The sequence below is a fragment of the Chenopodium quinoa genome, unplaced genomic scaffold (genome assembly GCF_001683475.1).
Source record: "Chenopodium quinoa cultivar QQ74 unplaced genomic scaffold, ASM168347v1, whole genome shotgun sequence".
NCBI lineage: Eukaryota > Viridiplantae > Streptophyta > Magnoliopsida > Caryophyllales > Amaranthaceae > Chenopodium > Chenopodium quinoa.
This window is the reverse complement of record NW_018742738.1, coordinates 5,234,145-5,249,515: the sequence shown is the minus strand read 5'-3', so window position 1 is coordinate 5,249,515 and position 15,371 is coordinate 5,234,145. Positions and strand designations below refer to the sequence as shown.

The following is a 15,371-nucleotide window of genomic DNA, read 5'->3' as shown; positions in this document are numbered from 1 at the left end:
AAATTATGTAGGCATAACAGGCTGTGTATGTCGAAGCCAAAAGAGATAAGTAAGATTGACTAAAAATTCCACAATTCCATAGGAGATATATTATTAGTTAATATTTTCAGTCATTTACTCCAAATTTAGGAGATTTCTAAATTGATGCTTTTTTTTGGGCACATATACCGCCAATAATCTTGTTAGAATGTGAGGTACTAGTCATTTGTTCATCTAGTGGTTATTCTCTTCTCATTGATTATGCACTTGTTATAAGTCCACGAGTATGTGGTTGGTTAATTTCATCATATTAAAAAAATTACAATACATTCATATACATATGAAAAAGTAGCAATTGAGATTTTTCACCTATTAGATATTATTTTATTTGCTTTATTTTAGTACTACTATTTTTATGCATTATATATTTCTTATTTGCACCTGACTTTTTCATGCATATTTTAACTAATACTTTCTTTGTTTTTTTTTTAAATTGCAACACACTATATCACGATATTTAAAAAAAGTAAAACTCACATGAGATAATAAACATAAAATAGGGTTAAGAGATTGTTAGAATTATAATCAAGTGAGCCATTAGCTTTAAATAAAAGTAATAATACAATTATAATTTCATTGTGACATTTTCATTTTAGAAAAGTGTATAAAAAATAAAAATAAATAAATAAATAAAAAGAGGAAGTACCAAATAAGAAAAGTTATTTAATGCTTATTTGTAGCCCTTAAGTTTACATATAGCATTACCATTGATTAAATTGTTGCATTCCCTTCAACTCTCAACAGTTTGGGAAGTAACATTGCTCATACTCTCATAGCTGTTTGTGTTAACTTTTTTAGGCAGCATTACCGTGATTTACCTCAGAGGTATTCTAAACAATCGGAATGATTAAATAAAAATCTGCACATATACGTAGTATGTAATTTTGTTTCAGTGCTTCTATATACACAACTGTTGCAGTTAAATTTCTCAGCCTACAAACATTTGTATCCATAAGGCAGCTGCCAATTCTAATCTTGAAGCAGACATTGCAAAGGGAATCCTCAAAGCTTAAAGCTTATGCTTCCCAAATAGCGACTTTCAAACTCACAAGACAAAAACGCCCTTTTAAGTTTAAGCTTTCTTAAAAAATGGATGATTAAGTGCTGCTCTGGCAGTAAGCCGTTCTGATGGATCAAATCTCAACAGCTTGTACAGCAGGTCAATGAAGACACAAGAAATCGATCTATTTAGATGCCGAGATATGAGATCCTACAATCAACAATCAAGACCAGCAAAATTAGACAGTCCAACACTCTAAAAAAACCCTGATCGTAACTCTACAAGATGCCAAAATGATCCAAACCTTCACACGCTCAAGCTTCTGTACAGCTTTGATGCTCTCCCTTGATACTGCTCCTTCAGGCCAGTTCAGACGAGATCCTTGTCTAAAATATACATCAGCACCCCGGCTGCGATGATGAAAGGAACCGACAACGAGGAGCAAAATGAAAGTGTAACACAAACAACAATTCAATCATCCTCATTATCATGGTCAGGGACAGGCTTCTAAAAAAATTCCGTAAATATATACTTCGTATTAAACAAGAGAGTCCACAGTACACTGTAAGATTATAATGATACTCACGTGGCTTTTTGTATCATATATTGCGGGAAAGGATATAACACCCTCTCCATCATCGCTAGATGCTCTAGGTTTTCATGAGTTTGAAAAAGTGCTTTACCCTGAAACACACTTAAGAGAGTCAAATCATCTCCACTGACCAGCACCATGGCCCATAGATGCAGCATTTTTTACCAACGAAAGGAAGTTGGACTCACAAAACAAATTTCAACAAGTATACAGCCAACACCCCATAAATCACATGGATAGCTCCAGCCTAGACCTGCAAGAAGTAAAAGCATAAGATCATATAAACAAAGCAACAAGTTTTCCAAAGCCACAAATACACAAACATTTTCACACAATTTATGCATCATCCAGGCAACTGCATTCTGCAGTGTAAGGGTTAATGAGCTTTGAAACAACATTTAAGATACAAGCCACCACCTCAACCCTTAAATATCAGTATGAATGAACTATCTAGCTATGACAATCAACAACAAACCAACAGTAAGCTCATGGTTTTCACACCGAACTATATAGCCAATCAATGTGAACCCCTCCACCCCTTCTCCCCATACACTATAAAAAAGTTCAAAACTATACTTCTCAAAAAGCACAAGAAGAAGAGAAAGATGTGGGTGAACTGTGGCTAGAACTAAAATGATATAAACAGTAAGGTAAATAACCATCACAAATTCAACTTTCATTTTCCCAGAAAGTAACTAGTTACCTAGGATAACTTCAGGTGCTCTGTAATGTCTGGTGGAAACAGTGGAGCTATGATTTGGATTATCATATACAGTACTACCAAAATCAATAAGCTTAATGTCACTTGACTTTGGCATGAAGCTAAAATGCATTTCGCCTGCAGGCATTTTCTGTACCATGACAATTATTGTTTTAGTATTGACACTAAGGACAACAACAATCTACAATGGCACCATTTATCAATCATAAAAGGGCTAAATACCTCCCAGTTGGGTATCTTCACACACTCAGAAGAGACTAGAAGTATGTTTTCTGGCTTCAGATCTGTATGGATATAGTTCAACTCATGCATATCTGTCACATATGATAGAGCATTGCAAACAAAATTAACAAAGATGATAGTTAAATGACCAAGGCTCCTGAACAAAACAAAACAGGAGAAGTGTAGTCAATAAATTGGGGGTAAAGTATATATTGCAAGAAGGTAGCCAGAAGGTTAAGAAGAATCCACACACATGATACAGATTCCAAAAGCTGACGTCCAAATTCTCGAACGAGGTCAACAGGGAAAGGGCGGTGTTTATTCCTCTTTAGGATATCATATAAACTTGGTCCAAGCTTCTCAAACACCTGACAACACCATCAAAATGCATCCAAAAGGGGGTGTTTCCATTAAGTTGTAAGCAATCTTATCAGCTATTAGCAAAGTAATAAATAGTACAACAATCATGACATATAGAGCCAGAAAGTAAAATCAAGGTGCAGCTTCAAGGGAAAGCACTGAAGAAACACAAGTCTAAAAGAAGTCAGAAAAGACAATACTGATAAGCAAATCCAAATTAATCTAGAATTCATTGCCATCTAATGTTGGAATCAATTAACAGTATATCCACATAGAAGCAATATCAGCATCTTCCTCACAGATACACAATTTAACAGACCCTCTGTATGTTAACCTGACAAGAAAAAGGAAAAAAAGGTAAAAGCACAATTTAAGAAAAGTGGATGACTTACAATGCAGACATGATTACGATAGTCAAACCAACTCCTTATTTGAACACAACTGCATCCAGAAAGTAACAAGTTGTAAGAAGACAGTAGCCATGTGACCACAGCAAAGTGTCGAATTTCCTACTTTTAAGGCAGCTACATAACTGCTTTGTCAGTCAATTTACAGCTCCAGATAATCAAAAAAATTGCTTCAAGAGGCCAGAAGTACATACTGAGATCCAATTTTATCATGTTCAGCAAGATGACGAAGCACATCAATTTCAATCATTGCAGCACCGCGATACCTTGAATTGCTTCGAACTACTTTGATTGCAACATGTTCCTGTGTTTGGTTGTCCAGACATTCCAAAACTCGTCCAAATGTGCCTACAGTACGAGCAGCTTGCTAAGATGACACAAGCAGAATCATAAAATGGAACATCTGAGAGGCACTTGAACATTTGACAGCTAACCTTCACCCATCTTGCTAAGAATTTTATCTGTAAAGCAATTGACATAGACCCAAAATTTACGTCAGAAGAAATTGACAATTAAAGCAGCAATAATACAACATAACGTACTTCGTATATGGCATCGTATCAATCGTAGAAAAAAGAAACGAAGGAATGAGTTGTTAGAGATCATTTACATCATGTTTCCCATACCCTTTAGTAAACTTATTGTTCCTATCCTGCTTTCCCTTAATTTGTTTAAATCACAGTGCGGCAGTGCCTGCTCAATTTAATCAAATACTGCCTAACATTTCTCAAGACATAATTCACCACCTTATATGTAAGAGGCAGCACCAGTTATGGCCTCGTGGGAACTTTATCACAGAGAAGAGCCAGAAATCCAGCTTACATCATAATCTAAAACAATAGGCAAGAAGAACATACTCCCCACTCTTTGACAACCATTTTTTGGGGGCAGGACAGGGGGCGTTCCTGTTTCTATGAAGTTCCACTTATTATTTATTAAAAACGCCTAACAGGGGCGGACCTATTAAGCCCTTATGGTGAGCAATTGCAGCCCCATTTTGGAAAAAATAAAAAAAAATCAGGTACATAAGCCCAAGCTAGTTAAAAAAAAAAGGCCCAAAAAATCGAATCCCCATTCTAAATGTGTCTGGCACATTAACTACAAACAAGTAGTGGACTCCTTATTTCTACAATTCTCCTAAATGTTTCACGTGATTGGGGTACATAAAAAGCAATATTTTTTAAAAAAAATTTTTTTTAAAAGTTCTTGTACAGTCACTCACCCTTTTCAACCCTTACCCAACTTTCTCTCTCTAACTCAAATGCCTCAATAGCTCAAATGCCCAGATCTACTTAGTACTACTGCCCAACTGCCGCCTAACCCAACCTCACCGCTAGTTTTGCCGACCTGAGTTCACTAGTTTGCTGCCGGAAAAGTTCGTCGCCGCTGACCGTTTCCGAGTTCCGACTTCTCCAAGCAGCAGATTGTCTACACTTGAATTAATATACAAGAATACAAGGTATTAAGGTAAATTAATTTTTCCTTATTGTACAAATTTATATACTTCTTGCCTTTACTTTGAAATGTTTAATCAAGATTCAAGAATTAATTTGTACTTTGTAGAATTAATTTGTGTATTTGATTGATTTAGATTGTAGATTTCAACTTTAGAGTACTAATTAGACTATTAAAGTGACTGTGTGTGAGTGATTAACTTAGGTAATTGATTAAAATTACATGAAATTGAATGATTGTCTTATTCTAAATTCTAATACCCTGCAATTGTCAATTGTGCAAATGTGACTGATTTTTTTTTATTAGTTTGTTTATGACTATTTACTTATTTAGAGTACTCTATTTTTCTATCAGTGAAAGATGGTTGATGATAGGAGTAGTCCTCCCCGTAAGAAAAAGAAAGGAACTTTGGATTGGTTTATTCAAAAATCCAAAAGAAGTGAGGCAAGTTCTTCATCACCAACTCAACCTCCAACAACTCAAACAGAGCAAGAGTGTTCATCCCCATCAAATAACACACCGGAAACTCAGGATACCGGAACGGGATCAATACCTACTACCAATGGGAGTACAACATTTGCATCAAGGGAGAGACAAAGTGAGCTTGATGTTACTTCATTGCCACATGATCCAGCTAAAAGGAGAAAAATTGTGGAGTATCATCCGATGGACCAAGATGCAGTGAGGAGAGTATATATACAGAAAGGTCCTTGTCAGCCACTTACTCACAAATTTCCTCAATCAAACTTCGGAGGAGGTACATTACGTCGCTTTAATCGTTCTTGGTTTAAGAAATATACTTGGCTTGAGTATAGTGAGTCAAAAGATGCTGCATTTTGCCTTGTGTGCTATTTGTTTAAGAATGAAATTTCTAAAGCTGCAGGGGGGATGCATTTGTTGTTAATGGATTTAGAAGTAGGAATAGGCCAGTTAGATTTAGGAAACATATTGGTGGGGTTAATAGTGCTCATAATCAAGCTTTACAAAAGTTTGAAGACATAAAAAATCCAAAAACGTCCATCGAAACTTAAGCAACATGATTATAGAGTCCGTTTGACTACTTCACTTCAATGTTTGAGATTTCTTTTGCGCCAAGGATTGGCATTTCATGGCCATGATGAAAGTGAAGATTCAAATAATAAAGGAAATTTTCTTGAACTTTTACAATGGTTTGCTGAAAAAAATGAAGATGTAGGAAATGTAGTCTTAAAAAATGCTCTACGGAATAATCAAATGACTAATCCTTCAATTCAAAAAGATCTTATCAATTCTTGTGCTAAAGAAACTACTAAAGCAATTGTGAATGATATTGGTGACGATAATTTTGACATTTTAGTCGACGAGTCTAGTGATGCATCTCAAAAGGAACAAATGGCTTTGTGTATGCCTTATGTTGATAAGAAAGGAATGATAGTGGAACGGTTTCTTGGGATTGTTCATGTTCGGGACACCACTGCCTTGTCTCTTAAAGAAGCTATCCCTTCTTTGCTTAATGAACATTCTTTAAGTTTGTCTAGAGTTCGGGGGCAAGGATATGATGGGGCTAGTAATATGAAGGGTGAAATTAATGGGCTCAAAACTTTAATCAAGAATGAAACATCTTCTGCATATTACATTCATTGTTTTGCTCACCAACTTCAATTGACTCTTGTTACCGTTTCTAAGAAAAGCAAAGATTGTGGTTGGCTTTTTGACACACTTGGTGATTTGTTAAATGTTGTTGGAGTATCTTGTAAGAGAAATGATGTTCTTAGGGGAAAACAAGCTGAAAAAGTTACTAAAGCTATTGAAAATAGTGAACGTGAAAGTGGAAAAGGTAAGAATCAAGAACTTGCCTTAGCTAGGCCATGTGACACACGTTGGGGATCTTATTATAAATTGATGGTAAATGTGATTGCTTTGTATCCTGCAATTCGTGAGGTGCTTGATTTAATTGGGGATGATGCTAGAAATTCTGATGATGCTCGAAAAGCGGATAATGTGAGTTTTGCAATTGAGTCATTTGATTTTATTTTCATGATCCACTTGATGAAAACAATATTTGGGATTGTAAAAAACAATATTTGGGATTGTAAATGAATTAAATAAGGCTTTGCAAAAAGGAGATCAAGATATTGTTAATGCCATGTCACTTGTTTCTTTGACTAAAGAAAGATTGCAAGACATGAGAGAAAGTGGGTGGGATAATTTCCTTACCACAACCACTACATTCTGTGAGAAAAATGGCATTAGTGTTCTTGATATGAATGGTGTGTATACTCCTCCGGGAAGGAAAAAAGTGGTCGTTTGGATACTACTAATATGCATCATTTTTGAATTGAAGTATTTTTTAGTGTAATTGATCTTCAACTACAAGAGCTTAATAATCGATTTGATGAGGTTAGTATGGAATTACTTGTTTGCATGGCTTCTTTAAGTCCCGTTGATGTTTTCTCTTCCTTTGATAAACAAAAGATACTAAAACTTGCCGAGTATTATGAAGATGAGTTTTCAAGTGCTGATTTGTTAAGCCTTGATGATCAACTAGGGAACTATATTACTGATATGAGAAGAGATGATAGATTTTGGGGATTAAATGATCTTAGTGAACTCTCCATGAAGTTAGTTGAAACAAAAAAAGTGTCAAGTGTTCCAATAGGTTTATTTGCTCATAAAGTTGGTGATGATTCTTCAATGAATTATGTGAAGAATAAGTTACGAAATAGCACGGGTGATCAACTTTTAAACGATTGTTAGGTTACTTTCATAGAGAGAAACATCTTCCTTGAAATTAGTGATGATGATATTATGAAGCGATTTCAAGAAATGAAAACTCGACGAGAACAATTGTAATTTTTTTTTTTTACTTTGTTTTCCCCCTTATGAATGTATTTGGTTTGTATTATTGAAAACAATTTGTAAATTTCGGTGTATCATGACATTTCTTTACTTTGTTGTTCGTACATTGGTATGATTAAGTTAGAAAGTTTATTTTGGACCCCCGGATCCGCCACTGACGCCTGATGAGCTGAACCAAACACTCCCTGATATTTCTCACGTCATATTTCACCTCCTTAACTGAAAGAAACTACGCCTTATTAATTTAATCCATTTAGCTTCATTTGATTACATCTTCACTCTCGAACAACTATCTTTACATTAGTGTGATATTTTTCTTTTTTTTTTATCGACAACACCAAAATCAACTAAAATAACAATAAAAAAAAAATTCAAATCAAATTATTCAAGAATTTCTGTCATGGAGCATTGGAGCAAACAACATGAAATCATTTGTAAAATGGAGTGAAAATTTATACAAAAATTTCACAATTTTTATAAATAAAAATAAACCCAAAAATTAAAAATAAAAAATTGTAGAAAAAGCTTACATCTTGGAGTCAAATTCTCGCCGACAGAAAAAACATAATGCCCTCCACGATCATCTTGTCTTGTAGGCGGCGTTACATATCTTTCCACTAAATTATTTTCAGCAATTGGCTGATATTCCTGTAAATTTTCTCCAGAAAAATATCAAAAATTTGATTCAAGGGTATCTAAAATAATCAGAAATCATGTAATTAGGGGGAAAATAGAAGACTAAACCCTAAAATCCAAAAAAGAGGAGCGAAAATAGTACCTGAATAATGTCAGTAGGGGCAACGTCCCAGACTATACGACGTCGTTTCCTGGGTTGCCTCGTCTCCGTTCCCACCGTCGCCATAGTATCTTCTTCACCCGTTCTCTCTCCTACTAATGTGTGGCAAAAGTTTCGTGAAAATGGGCTGGTCGGGGTTGGGTTTGAAGTTTATTATTGATCAAACCTAGTCTCTAACTTCAGGCGTCAAAAACTGACAGCATCGATTCGGAAAATAAAAAATAGGAATATTAAGATTGTACTATGTGGACCAAATAATTTAGCATAAATCAATTGGTATTACATGCCCAGCCCAAACATATCTGTGCCCAACAGAAGCCCGCGTCCAATAGAAAGAAGCCCAGTCATTTTTTTTCACCATTGAATTTTGATATTCTCTTTATTATTTGAAAATCTAAACTAAAACTTTAAACGACCATTTTTTATTTTAATCTCTCCTTTTTTTTATATATATATTATTTTTTGTTTCACTCATTAACAATTTAATTCTCCTTTTTCTACCTCTAAATTACTGGAAGCTCTAACATTTTCAACAAAAAAATGGGGAAAACTCTACTTTCTCTATCCATTTTAATATGAAGTATCCTGTATTTTGTCAAAAAAATGAAAATTTGCCTTTTTTTTTCTTTTAATATTTTTGACCAATTGGTGGATTGTGCAATAAAATTAGCAAATCTGATGTTAATCGTTCCATATCTCTCATATTTTTGTTCATATATATCCTGTTTGATGTTCATATAAGTTGTCTTTTATGTCCATATATATGTGCTGTATGAAACAATAATTTATGTATAAATTTGATCAAGTATTTTGGTATGAATAATAATTTATTTGGATGTTGTGTATTTCCTCTTTTGTTGTTTAATATTTATCTATAGACGAAATACTGAACACCTTAAAGAAACTTTTGAATATCCCCCAAAAGCCCCCATAAATTTATGATATGCCCCAAAAAAATTTTGATAAGCCACTAGAAAACACTGAACCAACCTAAAAAAAACCTCTTAACTCCCTAGGAAATTTTCTGAACCCCAATTACAAACCACTGAACACCCTTCAAAAACATTTTAACCACCTTCAAAAACCTCTGAACTCCAACCACAAACCACTTAACACCTTATCAAAACCTATGAAGCCCCTACAAAACTTCTGAACCCCAACCACGAACAACTAAATAACCTACAAAAACTTCTAAACCCCAACCACAAACCACTGAACACCCTACAAAAACCTCTAAACCACCTACAAGTATTTTTAAGCCCCAACCACAAACCACTGAATACCCTACAAAAACTTCTGAACCCTAACCACAAACCACTAAACACCCTACAAACAATTCTGAACCCCAACCACAAACCACTGAACACCCTATAAAAACTTCTGAACCCCAACCACAAACCATTGAACACCCTAAAAAACCTCTAAACCCCCTATAAAAACTTCTGAATCTCAATCACAAACCACTGAACACCCTACAAAAACATTTGAACCTCGTATAAAAACTTATGAACCCCAACCACAAGCCACTGAATACCCTACAAAAATCTCTGAACCCCCTACAAAACCTTTTGAACCCAACCACAAACCACTGAACATCATTCAAAGACTTTTGCACGTGAAAACACTGCTCAGAATGCTGCTCCGCCTTTAGACTTTCCTTATAAATAACTTCATATTTTATAACTGCAATAAACAAACACAATTCATAATAACCATTACTGGAGTTCAAAAATAAAACAATAAAGTTCAAATACAGGAGAAAAATGTTCATAATTACGTTTACAATTATTTTCTAAAAAGCATACATACATACTCAGAGATTTATGTAAAACGAAAAGGTTCATTAATGTAACCTAAATGTTCATAAAAATAGAAACAATATTCATAATATGATACCGCTAATAACAATTTTGATAATATATACAATGGAAAGTGTGTTACTCGAATTATATGAACAAAATGTTCAAAAACATGATATAAACAAATTATATTCATAAAATACAAATTAAAACATCAATTCAACAATTAAAAAATAAATTAAGCTGAAAATCATCCAAAAAAAAATAATCAATTAAAATCAACAATCAAATTCAACACACACTTTTAGCTTAATTAACATTAGATCTCAAATTAATCAATAATTAATAAATATCAACTAAAATATATGAATATCTTTCAAATTGATCACATAAATTATGCGGTAAGTAATCATATGAACCGAATTAATTACAAAATATGATCAATTAATAAAACATTTATATTATCAATATTAATTGTTGAAAAAGCAATAAAAGCAGAAAAATTAAACTTATAATTATAAAGTATGAACAAAAAAAAGTGAGAGAAAAAATAAAACATATAATTCAAAACATATTAACAACTAATCAACATAATAAAATCAAAATTTAATTGCAAAATCAACATCAATTAATCAAAAAATAATACAATCAATTTCTATTGCAAAATCAATCACAAGAGAAGATTTAAATATAAGAAGAACGAAATATAACTTAATTTCGAAGCAAAAATAATAAAATAGATCAATAATCTAACCTGAAATATCAAGTTCATCATGTACTTCAATAATCTCCATTGATAATAACCGAAATAAAGTGAAAAAATCAAAAACAGAAAAAAGAGGAGAGAGAAAATAGATGAAAGAGAAAAAGAGGAGAGAGAAAATAGATGAAAGAGAAAAAGAGGAGAGAGAAATTAAGGAAATAATTTGATCAAAGAAGAAGGAAAAAAAGGAGAGAGGAAATATGGAAATATCTCTTGCAAGAAATAGAATAGTGACGTTAAAAAAGAAATTAAAAATAGATGAAACACTGTCGTTTTGGGACTGGTGCATGTATCTTCTATGCACAATGGTGCATCTTATAAATTGCCAGCATAAATTTAAAAAAAAATAAAAAAAAAAGACTAAAAAAAACATTTTTGATCAAACCTCACCCAAGTACCCGAATTGACATCCTAAGACTCCAATTATTGGAGTTGGTTTTGCAACGAGTATTGTCCGGTTTAGATTTTGGTTAAAGTCAATATTGTGTTGATGTTGGTAGAGATGGATGTAGGTTTTTTCCATGTGTAGGCGTCGTTCGAAGTGCGCCTACGTTTAAGCATGTTGTGAATATGCTTGGCACTCATAGGAAGTGGAATTGACATAATACGATTACGGACAAGGAAAGTAGGGAGCCGCCAACAAGTTTTTTAAGGAACTTGTAAACCGTTCACGGATCATAAAAGGCAACCACGATAAAGGGACAACGATAGGCAACAACGATTGACCCGTGAAGGTTACACCCAATACATAATCCATGAGATTACTAACTCCATATGGTTCGGAACCACGAAAGGAGGATCGGGGATGATGGTACGAAGTGAGTCATGGAGTCACATTCGCCCGTATTGGCCTCTACTCGATTCTTATTGTGAAAAGTGATTCCTGCGATCTCAAATGCATACAAACAAAGATTCAATTTGCTTCAACCTATTATTAAGCTAAATTGGTTTAATATTAATGCAACATATTATTCTAAAATATCGTGATCACTTGAATTAATAACAAGATTAAAAAGGAACCTAAACCGGTTGTCCAAATTATCTTATTATGTGTGATTTTCAATTACATATTCCCATTAAATATGTGTTGTTTCAAAGAATACTACAAGACGGGGGGGGAGGTTGAAGTAGTATGAGAATTTAGCCAAACTTTTTGCGGAATTAAAATTAAGTTAGCTAAAGGAACTGAAAGATTAACTAAAGGAACTAAAGAATGCAAGAGAGATTTTACGTGGAAAACTCCTTTGCCCTAACAAGGAGAAAAACCACGACCACTTGGTATTTTGGGAAAAGAATCTTCACTATAATAGGGAAAATGATCCTATTACAAGCTAACGACTCAAACTCAAGTTCCTCTACGAACTTGAGACCCTGAGGAACAAGTCACCCAACTTGTTACTCTTCTCTTCTCTTTCTCTCTTCTCACTTCTCTGTTCTCTCTTCTCTTTCTCTCTTCTCACTTCTCAGTTCTCTTTTCTCTTTCTCTTCTCTTTCTCACTTCTCTTTCTCATACACAAACGTTCACTCGAACTTCCCCATTCCCCAAATTACAACTCGAAAGAAAAACAAACTCTAATATAAGAACATTAAGAACACTCTAATGAACTTGTGTGGAATTGACTCTTGACTCGATTTGAAGCTTGAAAACTTATGTGAGCAAGGGTGAGTTTGTGACTTTCTGCAAATCCTCTTGCACCCCTGAGATATCAATGCAAATGGGGGCAGAGGTCTCCTTTTTCTTTATCAACCTCAAGCTCTTCCTTTTCTTCCTTCCCCCTGTCTCAATGACCTCTTCCACCTGCTTTTCCTCTTCCTCCTATTGTTCCTGAATTTCCTGAACAAATCCTTCAACCACAGCAGCAATCCTTTCATCTTCCCCCTTAGATGGTGCACTCACTTCCCTAGGTCTTTTCTCCTTTTCCTCCTGCACGGCTTCAAAACACCCATCTACAACCCTCAACTTATGGTTTTCAAGGAATATAGGCTGTATGTACTCAGTGTTTTTGAGTGGCAGAGGTTCAACAACAGTTAAGGAGATACCAAAGCTTTCAAATACATAGGTGAGTAGGTTACCATATCCCACCTTCCATCCCTTAGGAACACAGTGGGAAAGGTGTTGGATCATGATGGAGGGAAAGTTGATTTGGATCTTTTTGGCTAGGCAGTAGATTAGGATAGAATAAAGCTTGTTGGCACTGTCTCTCTTTTGAGAACGAGGGATTATGTCATTGAACACAAATTTTAACAGGATTTTATCGAGAGGGGTTAGGTTATTGTGGTTTATGTAGGTTTCCTCAGGGTCACCACCTAAATACTCCACTATTTCATCAATATTGGCATTAGGAAGAGGGTTCCTTATCACATTATTTTTGAAGTAAATATCATAACCAGTATTGGGCACATCAAACAACTCAGCAAAATACATAGCATCAAACTCAATATCCTTCTTAAGCACACAACAACGAATTACACCTTTAGAGTACATAAAGATTTTACAGAAATCCTTCATAGCATCAATATATAGACTCCGATTAAAACATTCACTCAACAAATTCACCCAATTTTGAGCCTCAAACAAATCTAGCAATTCATAGAGCTTAACAGATCTACACCAAGGCAAATTAAGTGCCAAACCTGTCACAAAGTGGTCACTGATCTTCTCCAGCCTCTTCATGGAAGCAGGCTTGTCTCGATAGTTGACACCCATCTCCGGAATGTTCTCGATTTCTTCTTGCATGTCTTCGGCTTTCCTTTTGCGAGAAGTGCTAGAATCAGTGGGAGATTCATGCTTGGAGGCTTCAGGATTTTGTGTTTCCGGGATGATTTCCATGGTGTTGTCTTGGGTAGGGTTTGTGTTTGTTTCGGCTTTAATTTGGGTTTTTGGTGAGACAGACATTGGAGAGTAATTTTGATCGGAGTGATGAGAGAAAAGGTAATTTTTGTGTGGAGTGAGTTTTGAGGAGGCTGACATTGCTTTTATGGTGGAGGTAACTTGGTGAAGTGAATAAGTGAGATGTCGCTTGGGAGGTGAAGAGAATTTAGTTGATTTGACACTTATATTTATTGCTTAGGGAAACGCAAACCGTGTTTCAAGAGAGTAGTGTAAGTGGGATACTTTTTGAATAAAAGATAATGATGAAATTAGATGCATTCATCCGAATTTTGTGTTTAGATAAAAAGAATTTTGAATTTTGAAAGATAGGTAAACACAACAATTTTATCTTTTGAATATTATCAATAAAGAACACTTGCAAATGCAACTTGATACACGGAACAAATCAACAAGGCTCATGCAACCAATTTTGGACTTTTCATATTCTATGACTCTCAAATTTACATGCCCTTAGTAAACATTACTTCTGCTCACAACCTGTCTTAACTATGTAATTAAACATATAACACTTGTGCACAATATACAATAGTTTAAGCACGTCAGTTTGAGTTTCATACCTGAGGGAACTTGATGCATTTTTCTCAGTATAACTTAATCATCCCAAGTTCCATTCTCATCTTCTCATGCCTTTCTCTATTCAAGGGTTTAGTCAATATATCTGCGATTTGATTGTCAGTTTGGCAGAAATCTAATTTAATTAAACCCTTTTCAACATTATCCTTAAGGAAATGATGCCTTATATAAATATGCTTAACTCTTGAATGATGGACTGGATCTTTAGATATACAAATTGCACTAGTGTTATCACAGTAGATAGTAATGCAATTAACTTTAATACCAAAGTCACGCAACTGTTATTTAATCCAGAGGACTTGAGAGCAACAAGCAGCTGCTGCTACATACTCAGCCTCTGCAGTAGACAATGCAACAGTATTTTATTTCTTGGAACCCCAAGAAACTAGACAAGAGCCAGGGAACTGAACCATACCTGAGGTGCTTTTCCTATTTACTAGGTCACCTGCATAGTCAGCATATGTGAATCCTCTAAGCATAAAGTCATCACTTCTAGGATAGAATAGACACAGGTCATCTGTTCCTTTGAGGTATCTCAGAATTCTCTTAACAGCCGTTAGATGTGATTCTTTAGGGTTAGACTGAAATCTAGCACACAATCCAACACTAAAAGAAATGTCAGGCCTATTGGCTGTTAGATATAGCAATGAACCAATCATACCTCTGTAAGTGGTTTGATCCACACTTGTTCCTTGTGGATCCTCATCAAGTCTTGTTGCTGTTCCCATAGGTGTATGATTTGTCTTGGCATTCTCCATGTTGTACTTCTTCAGAAGTTCCTTGACATACTTCTGTTGGTGAATCATTATTCCTTCAGCTGTTTGCTTTATTTGAAGTCCAAGGAAGAAATTTAATTCACCCATCATGCTCATCTCAAATTCACCACCCATTAGCTCAGCAAAGTACTTGCACA

At 34.7% G+C, this 15,371-nt stretch overlaps 1 protein-coding gene across 1 annotated transcript; it reads right to left on the bottom strand.

Annotated features, from left to right (window-relative positions):
• Positions 1-682: 682 nt before the first annotated feature.
• LOC110724160 (serine/threonine-protein kinase AFC3-like) lies at positions 683-8,596 on the bottom strand. The gene is made up of 12 exons (XM_021903553.1): positions 8,413-8,596; positions 8,165-8,282; positions 3,776-3,802; positions 3,536-3,689; positions 3,327-3,375; positions 2,828-2,942; positions 2,575-2,666; positions 2,335-2,482; positions 1,820-1,884; positions 1,626-1,723; positions 1,344-1,449; positions 683-1,249 (listed from the first exon to the last, which is right to left on the bottom strand). Exons 1-12 carry the CDS (start codon positions 8,494-8,496, stop codon positions 1,112-1,114), a joined length of 1,194 nt encoding a protein of 397 aa, XP_021759245.1. The 5' UTR covers positions 8,497-8,596; the 3' UTR covers positions 683-1,111.
• Positions 8,597-15,371: the final 6,775 nt, after the last annotated feature.